The 13,486-nt window shown below is 48.9% G+C and overlaps 1 protein-coding gene across 1 annotated transcript; it reads right to left on the bottom strand.

Annotated features, from left to right (window-relative positions):
• Positions 1-9,690: 9,690 nt before the first annotated feature.
• On the bottom strand, positions 9,691-12,803 carry LOC127316726 (C2 and GRAM domain-containing protein At1g03370-like). Its single transcript, XM_051347188.2, has 7 exons — positions 12,645-12,803; positions 12,449-12,553; positions 10,892-11,018; positions 10,720-10,791; positions 10,592-10,640; positions 10,193-10,511; positions 9,691-10,097 (listed from the first exon to the last, which is right to left on the bottom strand). The coding sequence occupies exons 1-7, from the start codon at positions 12,691-12,693 to the stop codon at positions 10,060-10,062; spliced, it is 759 nt and encodes a 252-aa protein (XP_051203148.1). The 5' UTR covers positions 12,694-12,803; the 3' UTR covers positions 9,691-10,059.
• Positions 12,804-13,486: the final 683 nt, after the last annotated feature.

The following is a 13,486-nucleotide window of genomic DNA, read 5'->3' as shown; positions in this document are numbered from 1 at the left end:
ACTTCGACTTCGTGCCAGATGGCCCACCAGAAGCCCTCGTCGGATCAGATGGTGACCTGCCCCTGACTGATGGGGAGGGCGACCTCCAGTTCCTCATTGAAGGGGAACTGGAGAGCGAGAGCGAGGATGACCTCCAATCCTGGGGGAACCCCACTTCCTCCGATAAGGAGGAGGAAGAGGAAGACGAGGAAGAAGAGGAGGAACAGGAAGAAGAGGAGGAAGACGACTCCTCCTCCTCCGCTGGGTACCCACCGGCGAAGCGCTTCCGCGCTTGGGCGGACAGTGAAGATGATGATGATGACGAGGAGGAAGAAGCTCCGGCCGAGGGCTGGGGCAGCAGCGACGAGGAGTTCTCCGGAAGCAGCGCCGGCGGCAGCTACGATGCCGACGACGAGGGCAGCGAGGATTAGTAGAGTAGGATCACTAGTACTCAAGCAATCGGCTCTTCTTTTGTTCCCCCTTTCTTGAGCAATCGGCTCTTCATTGTAAGAAACCCTCCTTTTATTAATGAAGAAGTATTTCCAATCAACTTTTTGCCGATAGTCAAAGTCAAACGATCTCCCAAAAGAGCCGATGGCATCGCATCGGTCTCTACCATAAAAACACGAGTAAGGCCGACCCAGGTGCCCCTCCAAACGGTAACCTGCGACCTCCGTCTGAGAAAGCAAACTCAGATCCCCAAATCGCCGCCTGAGCAGTTCCAACTCACGGCCACCCGCATCCCAGATCTCGACCGCGCCGCCCCAACTCTACAGCGCATCCAATGGCGGAATCATCCAATATCAACGCCATGGTCTCCGGTCTGAAGGTAATCCTTAACCTCCTCTCGCCATTCGAATCAACATTAGGATTAATAGCAAACACCTGAATTAATGTTCTGTTCCGTTATTAATTTTAGGTTTCAGACATCCTACTGCCACATCCTTCTCTCGCAAATTCTATGTGCCTCGGTCCCCGTTCTTCCGAGAGTTCCGCTCTCTTAATTTCATGCGAGGCTAACAGAATCCCCTTCGTGAACCAGAACTTAGATCTGTCTTCTTGGGCCGACTGCCTGCGAGCCTGGCCTAATCCTCCTGAGGGTTGGGTGGCATGGTACAATAGAGTATCCAAAACCCACTATGCCACCTGGGAAGCCATAGGGATAGCCGATGCCTTGTCATTATCATTGTCTCCCCTTGAAAAGAATGAAAATATCCTGAAAACCATCGGCTACTTCTGGTCTGATGCACCGAATCAAGCTTCATGTTTGGCCATGGCCCTATGACACCAACTCTGCTGGATGTGGCCATGATCACAGGCCTAGACATTGCATCCCCAAGCCCTTCTGCATTCAAGCTGCCGAAAGTTCCTTTCACCCTTTCCTCTAAAAAAGAGTGTACCAGCTGGGGTGCCTACCTCAATCGTTATATGAAAACCAAAGGCCCTGTGACAGAGAGAGAACACACAGCCTTCCTGAACTTCTGGTTGGAGCACTTCATATTCTGTGGCCCATCACTCGCCCCTACCAAGAATTACCTTTCCCTGGCCTATGAACTTGCCAAAGGCACCCAACTTGGCCTCAGCAAACTGTTTCTTGGAGAGGTCTATCGATCTCTTCAACTGATGTCTGTCAAACTGTTCTCTCAAAAGACAGTTAAAACTGGAGGCCCCTGGTGGTTTATTCAGTTATGGGCTCAGCTGTACTTTCAGAACCAGATCCCAGACTTCCCACCTTTGGCCACCTGCACCTTCCCAGATGCTAATGGAAAGGAGATCCGATGCACCAGCTATGGCCAAGCTTTGTACGGTCTCCCAGGCAGAACGGTGATCCCTAAGGAAGCAGCAGGGTGGTTCAAGATTTTCTTCCAAGGTTTGGACAACCCCCTGTTCTTTCCTTATACTGAATCGGAGAACTTTGAGAACCCAGTCTCCTTCCGATTGGATAACTTTGCCGATGACGCTAGCACCCGGCATTTGTACTCCATCATGATTCGTCCTTGCTTTCTCCCAGTTGGCATGAGTACCTCAAACCGGATCATCAAGCCTGGTTATGAGTCTTACCAACCGGTAGTAGTAGCCCGACAGCTTGGTCTCGGGCAGGTGCCTCCACACTTCTTCCTGCACCACCTGACAGCAAGCAGAGCTGAACTGCCTGACATCCTCACTGGCCAAAGGTGCTATACCTTCTTTGATGCTTTGGCCATTCCAATTCCCCACAACCTCCGTTTCACCTTCACTACCGATGGTTTCGAGACTTGGTGGTCCATGTGGAAGACCCATGCCTTCAGAAGGGCTCTAGGACCGCTGCTGAGACAACTTGATGCCGAGTATGACGTTCCTGCAGACCAGGTACCATTACTTATAAATTTCTTGCAATGGCTTATGGTGATTGTCTGTAACCTGACTCCATCTCCTGGCAGCAACAAGATGGCCCAGATCCCACGCAAGCCGATGGCTCCCCCTTCGAATTCCTTCCTCCGACCCCAGTGGTTCTCTTCTGCCAGAGCTCGCCACCCCTGAAGAAAGTCATAATGCAGAGTCAGCCGATTTCACCGAAATCGGCTCCCAAGAGTAAAGCATCTTCGGGGCCAGTTGCCCCCCGAGCCTCAACTCAGGCGAGGACGGCAGTGAGGAAGGTGGCTGCCAGAAAGACCCTGAAGCGCAAAGCTCCTGCCCAAGAAAGCTTGCACGTAAGTTGATTTGTGCCCTGTCCACATTTATCTGCTTTCCCAGTCTTTTGCAACATGCTTGTACTCTTTTCTACAGACTTCCACCGAAGAGAACTCCAACGGGGCCGCAGAATCCAGCCAGAGGGATTCGAGCTCGGGCAACTCCGAGAGGTCCACCACCCAGAGCCAGACGGCCTCGCCAGCGCCGGCTTCTAAGAAAAGGTCGATTCCCGAGCCTCCTGCTCCCCAGGCCCCGACCAAATCAGGGTCACGCGTGAAGCGTCGATGCGTCAAAAGGGCTCGCAAAGACCCACGAGCTTCTCCATCAAGCCAGGAGGTCTCAAATGTATTTATCTCCCTGGTTTATATTTCATGCTAACCCATTGCCACTTGGATCGGCTAATTACTTCCTTTTGCAGACCAATGATACCTCTAGCGGAGACGTCAAGGAGGTATTGATGCCGTCCGCCACGCTAGACCTAGCCACCTCGACGATCGTGGCTGACCAAGTGGCTAACCTAGCCAAGTCCACGGAAAAGCCGATTATCACAACATCGGCTGCTCCTCCTACCTTGGGAGAGGTACACCCCACTTCCTTGGCTCTATCACTTTCTTCGTTGTATACTAACACCACTTTGTTCGTCTTGTCAGGGTTGTGATCTCTCAAGCTTGCTGACGTTCGATCCTGAATCCATCGAACCAACTACTTCCAAGGCAAGTGAAGAGCCCAGTCCTAGCACGGTCCATGGTCCACTCCAGCGTCTCAAGGATTTGCTCTCTTCCTCAATTGAGACCCTGGTTGAAAATTCCGAGGAAGTCAAAGGCATCCTCGAAGATATCCAGCCCCATCTCCCTATGACACTGCAAGTGAAGCTTTGGCCAGCTGTGACTCTGTCGGTCTTCAAGTCAAGGGTGCAATCAGCTCGCCAAAGGATTAATCTTCGCCACACCCAGCTTCCATTGAGAGCCGATATTGCAGACAAGTGTCAACGGCTCAACGAGAAGAAGGCTGCTTTAGACGCCAAAACTGACACTTCTGCCAATAGTGCCGAACTCGAGACCCTGCGTAAGGAACTGGAGAACCTTGAAGAGAGGGTCAGGGTGACCAAGCAGCTTATCCAAGACAAGGAAGCCCTTATTGCCCGCTCTCAAGAGGAAGCAAAGGGCCTCACAGCCGATCTGAAGACCGATCTGGCTGAAATTCGTACCCTGAGCAGTCAGCTGGTGATGGGCAAAGACGAGGACGACGAGGCTGAGATCGCCGAGGTGGATCGCATCCGTGCTGACGCCCTTCACGCCCTCAGCGCGTTTCTTCAGTAGAGCCTTTAGAGTCAAATGTTTTGCTGAACTTGACCTTCTGAAGTCGATGTCTCTGCATCGGCTGTACTTGTTACATTTTTTTTTACTGGCCGATTTTCCCATCGGCCCCTAATATTTTATTGCCCATGTTCATGTTTTATTGCCCATGTATCGCACATGTTCATAGCGTCTGTCTATCTGATTATGTGCCCCCCGAGCCGAATCTGTCAGGTTACTGCAGATATCGACTCTGCAGTTATCGACAGAACTATACCTGAACATCGGCTCTGCAGACATGACCAATGCCGATTTCCTCGAGCTCACAAGCCGATGTAAACCCATACCCTAGCTTTCCGTCACCTGTTAGATCGACGCTGAACACAGGCGAAACGTATGGCAAGGATAATACGGGTCGATCGCTGGAATCGGCCCCTATCTTGATTGTATTGCTCAAAAGAGGCTTACATCTCGTTTGTGCCAGCCGATGTCTCATCATCGGCTTTCCTTTGTTTGGGGCGCCATACTTTCCTTTGTGGTCGACCCTCTTCGTCCAGGGTTCGTTGAATTTTCGCGGCCAGATCAGGCCGCGCCTTCCTTAGCGTGTGCAGGTACAACCTTTCGGCTTCCTCCAAGCCACGCAGTCGCTGAACCCTACGCTTTTGGGAACGGCTGAGTCCATCAGGGCACCACCTTGGCCGGTGGTACCTGTCCTCTTCTTCATCATCGTCTTCCAATTCCTCGAGATCTTCCACCCGAGAGGACTCAGCGTGCTTGTTCCGAGGCGGGAGAGGCCCTAGACGTTTGAACACGGACACGTTAGCTGTATCCTTCTTCTTCTGTCTACATTACGGCGCTTGCCGATTGTAGGCAATCGGCTCATTCCTGAATCCCAGCAGTGTCTGAAGAAGGGACAGTCCCAGTGCCTATCCTCGTCGTCTTGCTCTCTTGACCTTTCCTTGGCGTGGCGCTCATATCTCTCCTCGTTGCGATCATGCCGACGAAGTCTCCTGGCGTCCCTAGCCAGACGATTTCTTTCATCATCGTCGTTGGGCCGTCGGCGTTGGTCATATTGACTCACATACTTGTTGAGGAGGTGATCAGAGAGAGGTCTTTGATATCTCACATTCCTCACTTCTCCCTCTGTGATGTAGCGCTTGCCATCGTGACGGAGCCGATCGCGTGGAACGGCTTCCTCTGTGTCCTTGCTATGAGAGCAGCTGCCCTCGTCTCCGTCCTTACTAGAGTGGTGTCCAGGTCCTACCATGTTGATGTTGAACGAGAATCCTGGCTGGCACCCTCCAGGGTAAGTGCACTCCACCATGTTAACGGCGTATGCCGGTGAATTCGGCACTTCTGGTGCTGCCAACGGGCGTGCCAGAATGTGTTGCGGTCAGAAACCCACCGGCGAGCAGCGACGGGCAACACAGTAGAGCCGGGAGGCTCCCAGGACTGCGGCTGGCCCTGGTCCCTCCGAGCGACGGCCCGCAAAGACTCGGCACGCACGTCCGATGCTGGTGCAAGGGCGTGCCACTTATATTGTAAGTTAAGTTGGGTTCGCCTCGAACCCAGGAGTATTCCTCTTAGGACCCAAGAGGAGCTCCGAGACGACATGTGTATGTTAATTGTAATAATATGTGAATGAGTTATGGACCTGCTATGTTCTGTTGTACTACTCTGAGGGATGTAATATTTGCGGAATGGTACTTCGTGAATGTTATATCAACGACTGGCATACTACAACATGCAGTGGTATGCAGGGTTACCACAGACAGTCAGCTCGAATCCACAAACAGATAAAAGCAACATGTTTATCAACAAATTTTACGTTAGAGCATCTCCACCGGTGGCCCCCAAATAGGCGCTGGCAGGGCCGTATGGGGAGCGCCGGCACAGCATCCTCTATTTGGGGATGCTTTTCCCACACCGGGGCCCCCCATACGGCAGCCGGTTAGCATCTTTTGAGTAGAAATTTGGTGCCAGCGCCCCCGATCGAAGCCCTTTGCATAGGGATCATTTCGGGAGTGCCGGCGCTTTTATGGGGCTCCAGAACATGCCGCCGCTTTTTGGGGAGCACCGGTGCGGGCGCTGTCTCTCACTAGGATCCCAATAGAGCTATTGGGAGCGCCGGTGGAGATGCTCTTACGCTGTTATTCAGCAATCCAATTTGTCTACTGGAGATGCCCATATTTTTCATCTACTGTCTAGTCTACTGGAAATCTTTAAGTTGCTACAAAAATATGGCCAATTTTTTCACAGCAACACATCTCCTGAGCATATCTAGGCTCAATCCAGGCCTGCAGAGTGGACTCACCGTGGGCCGAGGCCTGATCCACTCCAACAATACCATAGCCAAATTCAATCAGAACCGAAGATCCTGTGACCAACAAACCCACATAAATCACATTTAATTCACCTAGATATATCCGTATCTAAACAAAATTGCATCACTTATTTCTTGGAGGTTGTATATATCAAGCAAAGCAAATTTATTGAGCATCACAAAACACTTCCAGGTTTCAGATCGATCGTTCACAGCTGAACATGCATTTGCTACATCCAAGCAGTCAACTCCATATATTTACAGCCTTACAGGTCGAAGAGTCAGTGATGACTTCAAAACAAAAGCAAGGTGGATCAACAAACAGTAAAAATTCCTATTGGTTTGCCTTTGCCCATGTAAGATGTGCATAATCTGTGTCTTCACACTGGTGGTAACAATAGTCTATGGCACTCAGCTCGAACCGACAAACAGTAAAAAGGAAATATTTATCAACACACTTTATGCTACATTGTTATTCAGCACTCCAATTGATAAAGAAGGATAAGCTATCGGGGGACTTTCACTTACGTCCAGTATACATGGAACTTTGAGTTGCTACGAAAACATGGGCAATTTTTGCACAGGAACACATCTCCTAAACAATATCTAGGCCCATCCAGGCCTGTAGAGTGGACTCACCGTGGGCTGAGGCCTGATCCACCCCAACAATACCAGAGCCACCACACATCAAGAGTAGTATATCAAATGAAGCAAATTTATTGAGCATCACAAAACATTTTCAGGTTTCCGGTCGACCGTCCACAAGACGCTGCAGCAAGCTTCAGAGCTGCCAGGCACAGAACATTTCAATGGATGACTTCAAAACAGTAGCAAGGCGGATAACCACTTTGGTAAACTCAAAGTATAGAACTGACTGCGTTCAGATGCTATATAGTGCACACTAGAGAGAGTAAATGTAGCTGATAATTGCTAGGCTGTTCGCACGATTAACTCAAAGGAGACATTTTTTTGTCCATTTTGTTTCTGTCAACTAATACACCTTGTTAAAAAAACTAAATACACCTTCTGTACTTTGTGTCCCCCACTAGGTAGTAGATACATGAGGTTGGTTCATCATATCCCTACAGCAAGGCTTGTATGGTTTTCAGCAGGTGATTGGGGTGAGTGGAGCGAGCATCAAACGCCAGCAAAACAAAATGATGCAGAAATCAATCCAGGGAAGGTAAACAGTTCTATGATGCATGGTTACATAATGGGTTAATGGGTAAGGCAGGAAGCATCTAATGCTTATGAGTCATGGACCAACATACACGTGTTACTTTGTCGACCATGAATTTCGTGGCAAATCAACTATACTTTTGGGTGAGCAACACATACATTCAGTGTAACGTTGTTAAGAGGACAGAAAAGCTGGCATCAGAAAGGTCGGAGTAAAGTTCCGTAGTCATGGAACAATTATCGTTAACCTTGCAAGTTTAACTCCCCATTCCAGTGTAAATATCAAGATGCTTCCAGGTACTAACACAGATATAGTAATGTGCTCTGCACTTATTCTAAACACTATTAATTTGCCTTTTCCCATGTAAGTTGTGCAGAATCTGTGTCTTTGCACTGGTGGTAAGAGAAGTCTATAGCACTCAGCTAGTATCCACAAACAGTAATAAAAAATATTTATCATTTTATGCTTCATTGTTATTCAGGAATCCAATCTACAAAGAAGGATAAGCTATTGGGGGACTTTCACCTGCTGTCCAGACTACCTGGAACTTTGAGTTCCTATGAAAACATGGGCAATTTTTGCCCGAATTCTAATTATTGCCAGGCCACTACGTTGTCTTACACAGTGCTCCATGCTGGCATCCGTCTGATCTCCATCAAACGGTTCATCTGAATCGGTTCACAATGCTCTCTGCTGCGCGCTGCACGTGGCCAGGATGTAACGTAATAAATTCACCTCTGATCTTTTGTCTCGCGTGGTCTTCGTTCGCAATTTCCGTCGATCCCCAACGCCAGGAACCGGAAGCGGTGGTGGTGCGCATCCGCCGGCGACCCAGCCGCCCGTCCCCAGCGCGCTCGACCGTGCATTCGCCTGCGACCCAGCCGCCCGTCCCCAGCGCGCTCGACCTCCTTCGGCGACTAGCCCCGGCGCGCATCGCCTGCGACCCAGCCGCCCGTCCCCAGCGCGCTCGACCTCCTTTGGCGACTCAGCCGTCTAACCCCGGTGCGCACGACCTCCGCCTACGACTTAGCTGCGCGGCCCGATGCGGCTGACCTCCCCCGGCGACTCACCGGCCCGGCCTCCGCACGCACGATCTCCGACGGGCGCGCGCACAATGGAGGCGGCGTTCGACCTTGCGGCTGATCTATACCGCGACGGTCGTATCAGAGGCTAGGAGGCCTCGCCTTCTTCAAGGCCTCTGATCTCCTGCAGCTTATCCAGTTCAGGTACCTCCAGATCCGCTCGATTTGGGTAGAGCAGGTAATTTGGGGTGCAGATTTTCGAGCTAGAATGGGAGATGTCATCCTAGATGTACTTATTATCGGGTTGTAATTTTTTTCTCAATTCTGTAAGTAATTTTTTGTAATTGGATGTATAAATTGTAATTTTTCTTTTAATTCTGAGTCTTGTTTTTGTAACTGGATGTATTTCCTACCTTTTTGTACATCTAGATTGATGAAACTCTCTAGTTATTTTTTTCGAATTTTAGATGAAACTTTAAGCATCAGGATGTATTTTTATTATTATTTTCTACATCTAGGATATTTGAATGGATTTAAGATTAACACTACTATGCTTTTGTGATCCCAGGTTTGGTTCACCTGGATGTAACTTCATCTTTTTTTTACATCCATTGCTGCAATTTTTACATCTACAAATAAGATCACAAAACTAGTTGGACGTGTGGTGTGTGTTGTTTTACAGGCCAGCTCGCTCACTTCTTTTTTTTCTCGTCAAGAAGTTGCGACAGCGCCGAGGAAGAGAATGGCGTTCTCTGTAGTTTGTGTGCAGACCCGGGCGGCGAGAGGAGACGTATAGAATTGGGATTTCTATTTTTAGAATGGGCGGATGTCGGAGTAGTGTTTTTCCTAATTTGGGTGGGGCACTCCGGTAGACTAACCGGTGCTATAGCACCACGTAGCAGGGTCCCAATTTTTGCACAGCAACACATTTTCACATATCTAGGCTCATCCATAACTGCGGAGTGGACTCACACTGGCCAAGGCCTGATCCACTCCAACATTACCAGAGCCAAATTCAGAAATCTGAATCGAAGATCATGTGGTCGACAAACCCAGATAAATCACATTTCATTCAGCACAAATGTACTCCTTCCATTCGGAAACAAGTGACTCAACTTTGTTTAGATTCGGATGTATCTAGATGCATTTCAGTGTGTAGATACATCATACATCCACATCTAAACAAAGTTGGGTCACTTATTTCCAAACGGAGGTAGCATATATCAAGCAAAGCAAATTTATTGAGCATCACAAAACACTTCCAGGTTTCAGGTCGACCATCCACAAAGATCATTCACAGCTGAACACGCATTTGCTACATCCAAGCAGTTAGCTCCATATATTTACAGCCTTTACAGGACTTCAAAACAGAAGCAAAGGCGGATCACCACTTTGGCAAACCAAAGTATTTATATAGTGCATACTTGACTTAGTTTAGATGCTATGGAAGCTACTTATATAGTGCATACTAGAGAAAATAAATGTTTCTTCGGTAGACTTGTGATCCATAAGAAGCAGGCTCAGCGACTGTTGGTACGATTTTTCTGCAATGCCTCCAGCCCTCCACGTCAGGTCACTGAAGCTGGTACATCAATACGGCCGTGGTGGATAAGCTCCAGGGTAAGGTGCTGCGGGTGTTTATAAGGAGAGATCATCAGATTAGTTCACCAGACTAAATTTATGAGAAATAGATGCATTTATCTCAGCAACATCAAGTAGTTACCAGGTGGATATGGTGATTGTGCTGCTGACGGTGGCGGGTAGGGTTGCCCATATGGCTGTGGCGGGTAGGGTTGCCCATAGGGCTGTGGTGGGTAAGGTTGCCCATATGGCTGCGGTGGGCATGGTTGCCCATATGGTTGCTGGGGAGGCGGAGTTGAGTATGCAGACGGAGCGGGATATGGTGCAGGATAAGCTTGGTGTGGGGGTGGTGCTGCAGGATATCCTGCTGGTGCTGGGTAAGCTGAGGAGGCAGCGTATGGCGACGGTGCTGGCATTGAAGGAGCATACTGGGCACCAGTTTTACCCCCCATCTTGTTCTTCTGGTAGAAGAAAGACAATCAATGAGGGAAAGACAAATCAGCAGAAACAGGGAAACAAAGATCAGAGATCAGTCTCTAACCATTCCTGCGACATCAAAGTGCATAATGAGCGTCACTTCCCCAGCAGACCTGCAGATTGACGTTAATATCAGGAAAATTGCAAGTGGCAGTGGGCATAAGGTTTAATGGTACAAACATGACCGCTTACTTCATACGGCGTGTTTGCAGGGGCCATGAGGCATCATCATAGCCACTTGCTAGCACCTTGTGCAGCGGCACCCTACAGAAATGGTCAGCTATCAGTCACTTGATTTTTTTCAATAAGGATCAGTCACTTGATAACAGTAATAAGTAAAAGAGCGGCATTGCGGTGCACAAACCTGCAGCTGCCAATGAAGTCATCATTGTTGATAGTGTTGCTGTTCCAAACAAGGACATTCAGCTCACGGAGCCCATCAACAAGTGGTATCTGAAACTTCTCGTCAAAGGACGGGTTTCTTCCCCCATCTGATTGTATCAAAAATATGGATGGTAAGCTTTATGTGGGTAAAGTATAAGCAAGATAAAACATTTCGCTGATGTTGGACATGTCCTTGAAATCCCTCAGCAAAAGCCACTGGGTGATCATCTGATAGATCTAAGTACATCTTGAAATATTGAAGATTTGATCAGGTTAGCTCAAGGATGAATGAGAGTGGGTATTTGATTAGGCATAGGAATTGTAAGATAACAGGAAAACCAGTTCCGTACATGGCTCCACAGAGAGCAGAATAAAAAATGGAAGTGAAATGAACATTTCTTTACAACTCACATAACTTGGAAGTATCCATGCCAGTTTGCTGTATTTAAGACCTCGTTGGAATTTTTAGAAAATGTGTTTTGTTTCTTAGAAAATAGTCCTCGTTGAGATTACGGAGGCAAAGCATTTTGGAAAAAAAAAAGATATTGAACAGATGGCAACACAATGGCACATTGGTTTCCAACATTTGAATTCCTCAACTTGCAAACTGTTGAGTCACCAGAAACATATAGGCAGACTGGCTAGATGCCAGATTGTACAACAGAAACAGAGTTCCTGCGGGGACAACTGGACAAGTAATGAGTACACAACTTTATTTCACAGGGAGCGCATCAAACAAGGTAGAAGAATATATTCTCGAATCAACCCAAGTAAACGGGTTCTTCATAAAACTGGGGGGTATGTATCTAACATGCATCAGGCAGTAACCAGTGGGGGGATAATCAGAAAGAAACGCCGTAGCTAGCAACGAAACAACCACCGATCCGAACTGTAACCGAGTACAGGTGACTGCTAGCCCCCCTCCCCCAGAACAACCAAGAAGAAGCATTGCTGAGCCTGGTCATCCCCACCCAACCGCCCGCCCACCTCTTGGACGATGGCGGTTGGTGCTGCTCGAATGAACAGGCTGAATCATCGGTGCGGGGTCTTACTACAATATACACTACATCAAAGCTGGAGCGGATCTACTATTTCGCTTCAAATACCAAATACCACACTAGTTTTGGTCCCCCCTAGGACTGTCCGCTGGCACCTAATTTCCCCATGTGAGGTGGGTTGACAATGAAGGGTAGGCAATCGGTGCCAACCAACACCAGCACACGGTGGGTGTGAACACCAGCGTCTGGCGCAATTGCAGAAACAAAATTTGCTGAGCATGCCGCAGATAGATGCTCGTTGAACAGGCTACCTAGGTTGGCGCCAGATTAGATCTCTAGACGATACTACAGTGCTCGAGCAATCCAACAGTACCGACGGTTCAAAGATCCACTGGTTTTGGTCAGCTAGGAGAGTTTGCTGTCACATGTGGAGAGATGCCTTGGCATGAAGAGGTGTTTGCTGACGCATAACAGGCACAGGAAGCTGAAGCCAACGAAATAAAATGGCGGTCAAGGAGAAGAGGGGACGGAGGACTGACCGGTGCAGGTGCGGGTGCGCAGCTTGGTGTTGGCGTACTCGACGATGACGTAGGGGTCCTGGCGCGAGAAGATCTCCGTGTCCCGCAGCTTCCTGCACCCGGTCACTACCAACCCAAACACGAATTACGAGCAAGTCAGCAAGCAGAGCTCAATCCATCCGGCGCGCGGGTAAGCAGAGAGTACAGACGGACGCACCTCTGAGCTCGAGGATCTGGCCCTGGATCGACGGCGTGGAGGACATCATCGAGGCTTACGGGCGGACGGAGGAGCGGACGAGCGTTGAATCGGCGGCGGCGACGACGACTTGAGGGAGACGGAGGCGAGGCGGGCGCGGTATTGAGCAGAAAGGTGAGGGGCGATCGGGGTATTTGAGACGACGAGAACGCGGAGACTTTTTATTGGGCCGGGCCCACGCGTTTATGGTTTCCTTATATTTTTTTACGGTTTCCTTTGGATAGGACAACATGGACGCGGTTGGAGGCTCATAAACGGAATGGACTATCCGGTTTGGGCTCCGCTTTCCGTGGCTAGCGTGGCTTCCACGTGAACAAAGCGCGTGTGGCGTGTGATCGAGGAAGAATCGAGGTAAACGCTCGCCTGCATCGGAAGCAAAAGCGAAGTCAAGTCTTTTTATGTCAAGCAATAGTATTACTAGCATGGAAACAGATAATGACATCGATCACATGACTTATATACGTAGTGGATCGCGGCCATCTGACTGGTTCCTAACCGGGAGCCAAGCCAAGTCAAGCATTTAATTTGTTGTTGAAACAAAAGCCAACTGTTTTTCTTAGCAGTTAGGTCAGGCCGAGTCTTTTTTCGATGTTGTGATCTTTCTTGAACAGTTGAACTGAGCAAGCACGCACACGGTAATACATCATTCATTTTGTTACTGAGTTGATTGTATGTATCTCTAATTCATAGGCAGACCTAACCGTCCCTAACCATGGGCACACGTTCAGGCTTTCGGCCGGCGGCGCAACCTATTTTGAAGAAAACTTGATAAATATTTTAATGAAAATTTGGTCGGGCTTACG

This window comes from Lolium perenne, chromosome 7 (genome assembly GCF_019359855.2).
Source record: "Lolium perenne isolate Kyuss_39 chromosome 7, Kyuss_2.0, whole genome shotgun sequence".
Taxonomy (NCBI): Eukaryota; Viridiplantae; Streptophyta; class Magnoliopsida; order Poales; family Poaceae; genus Lolium; species Lolium perenne.
Note: the sequence above shows the minus strand (reverse complement) of the source record. Positions and strands in the feature narration are given on the sequence as shown.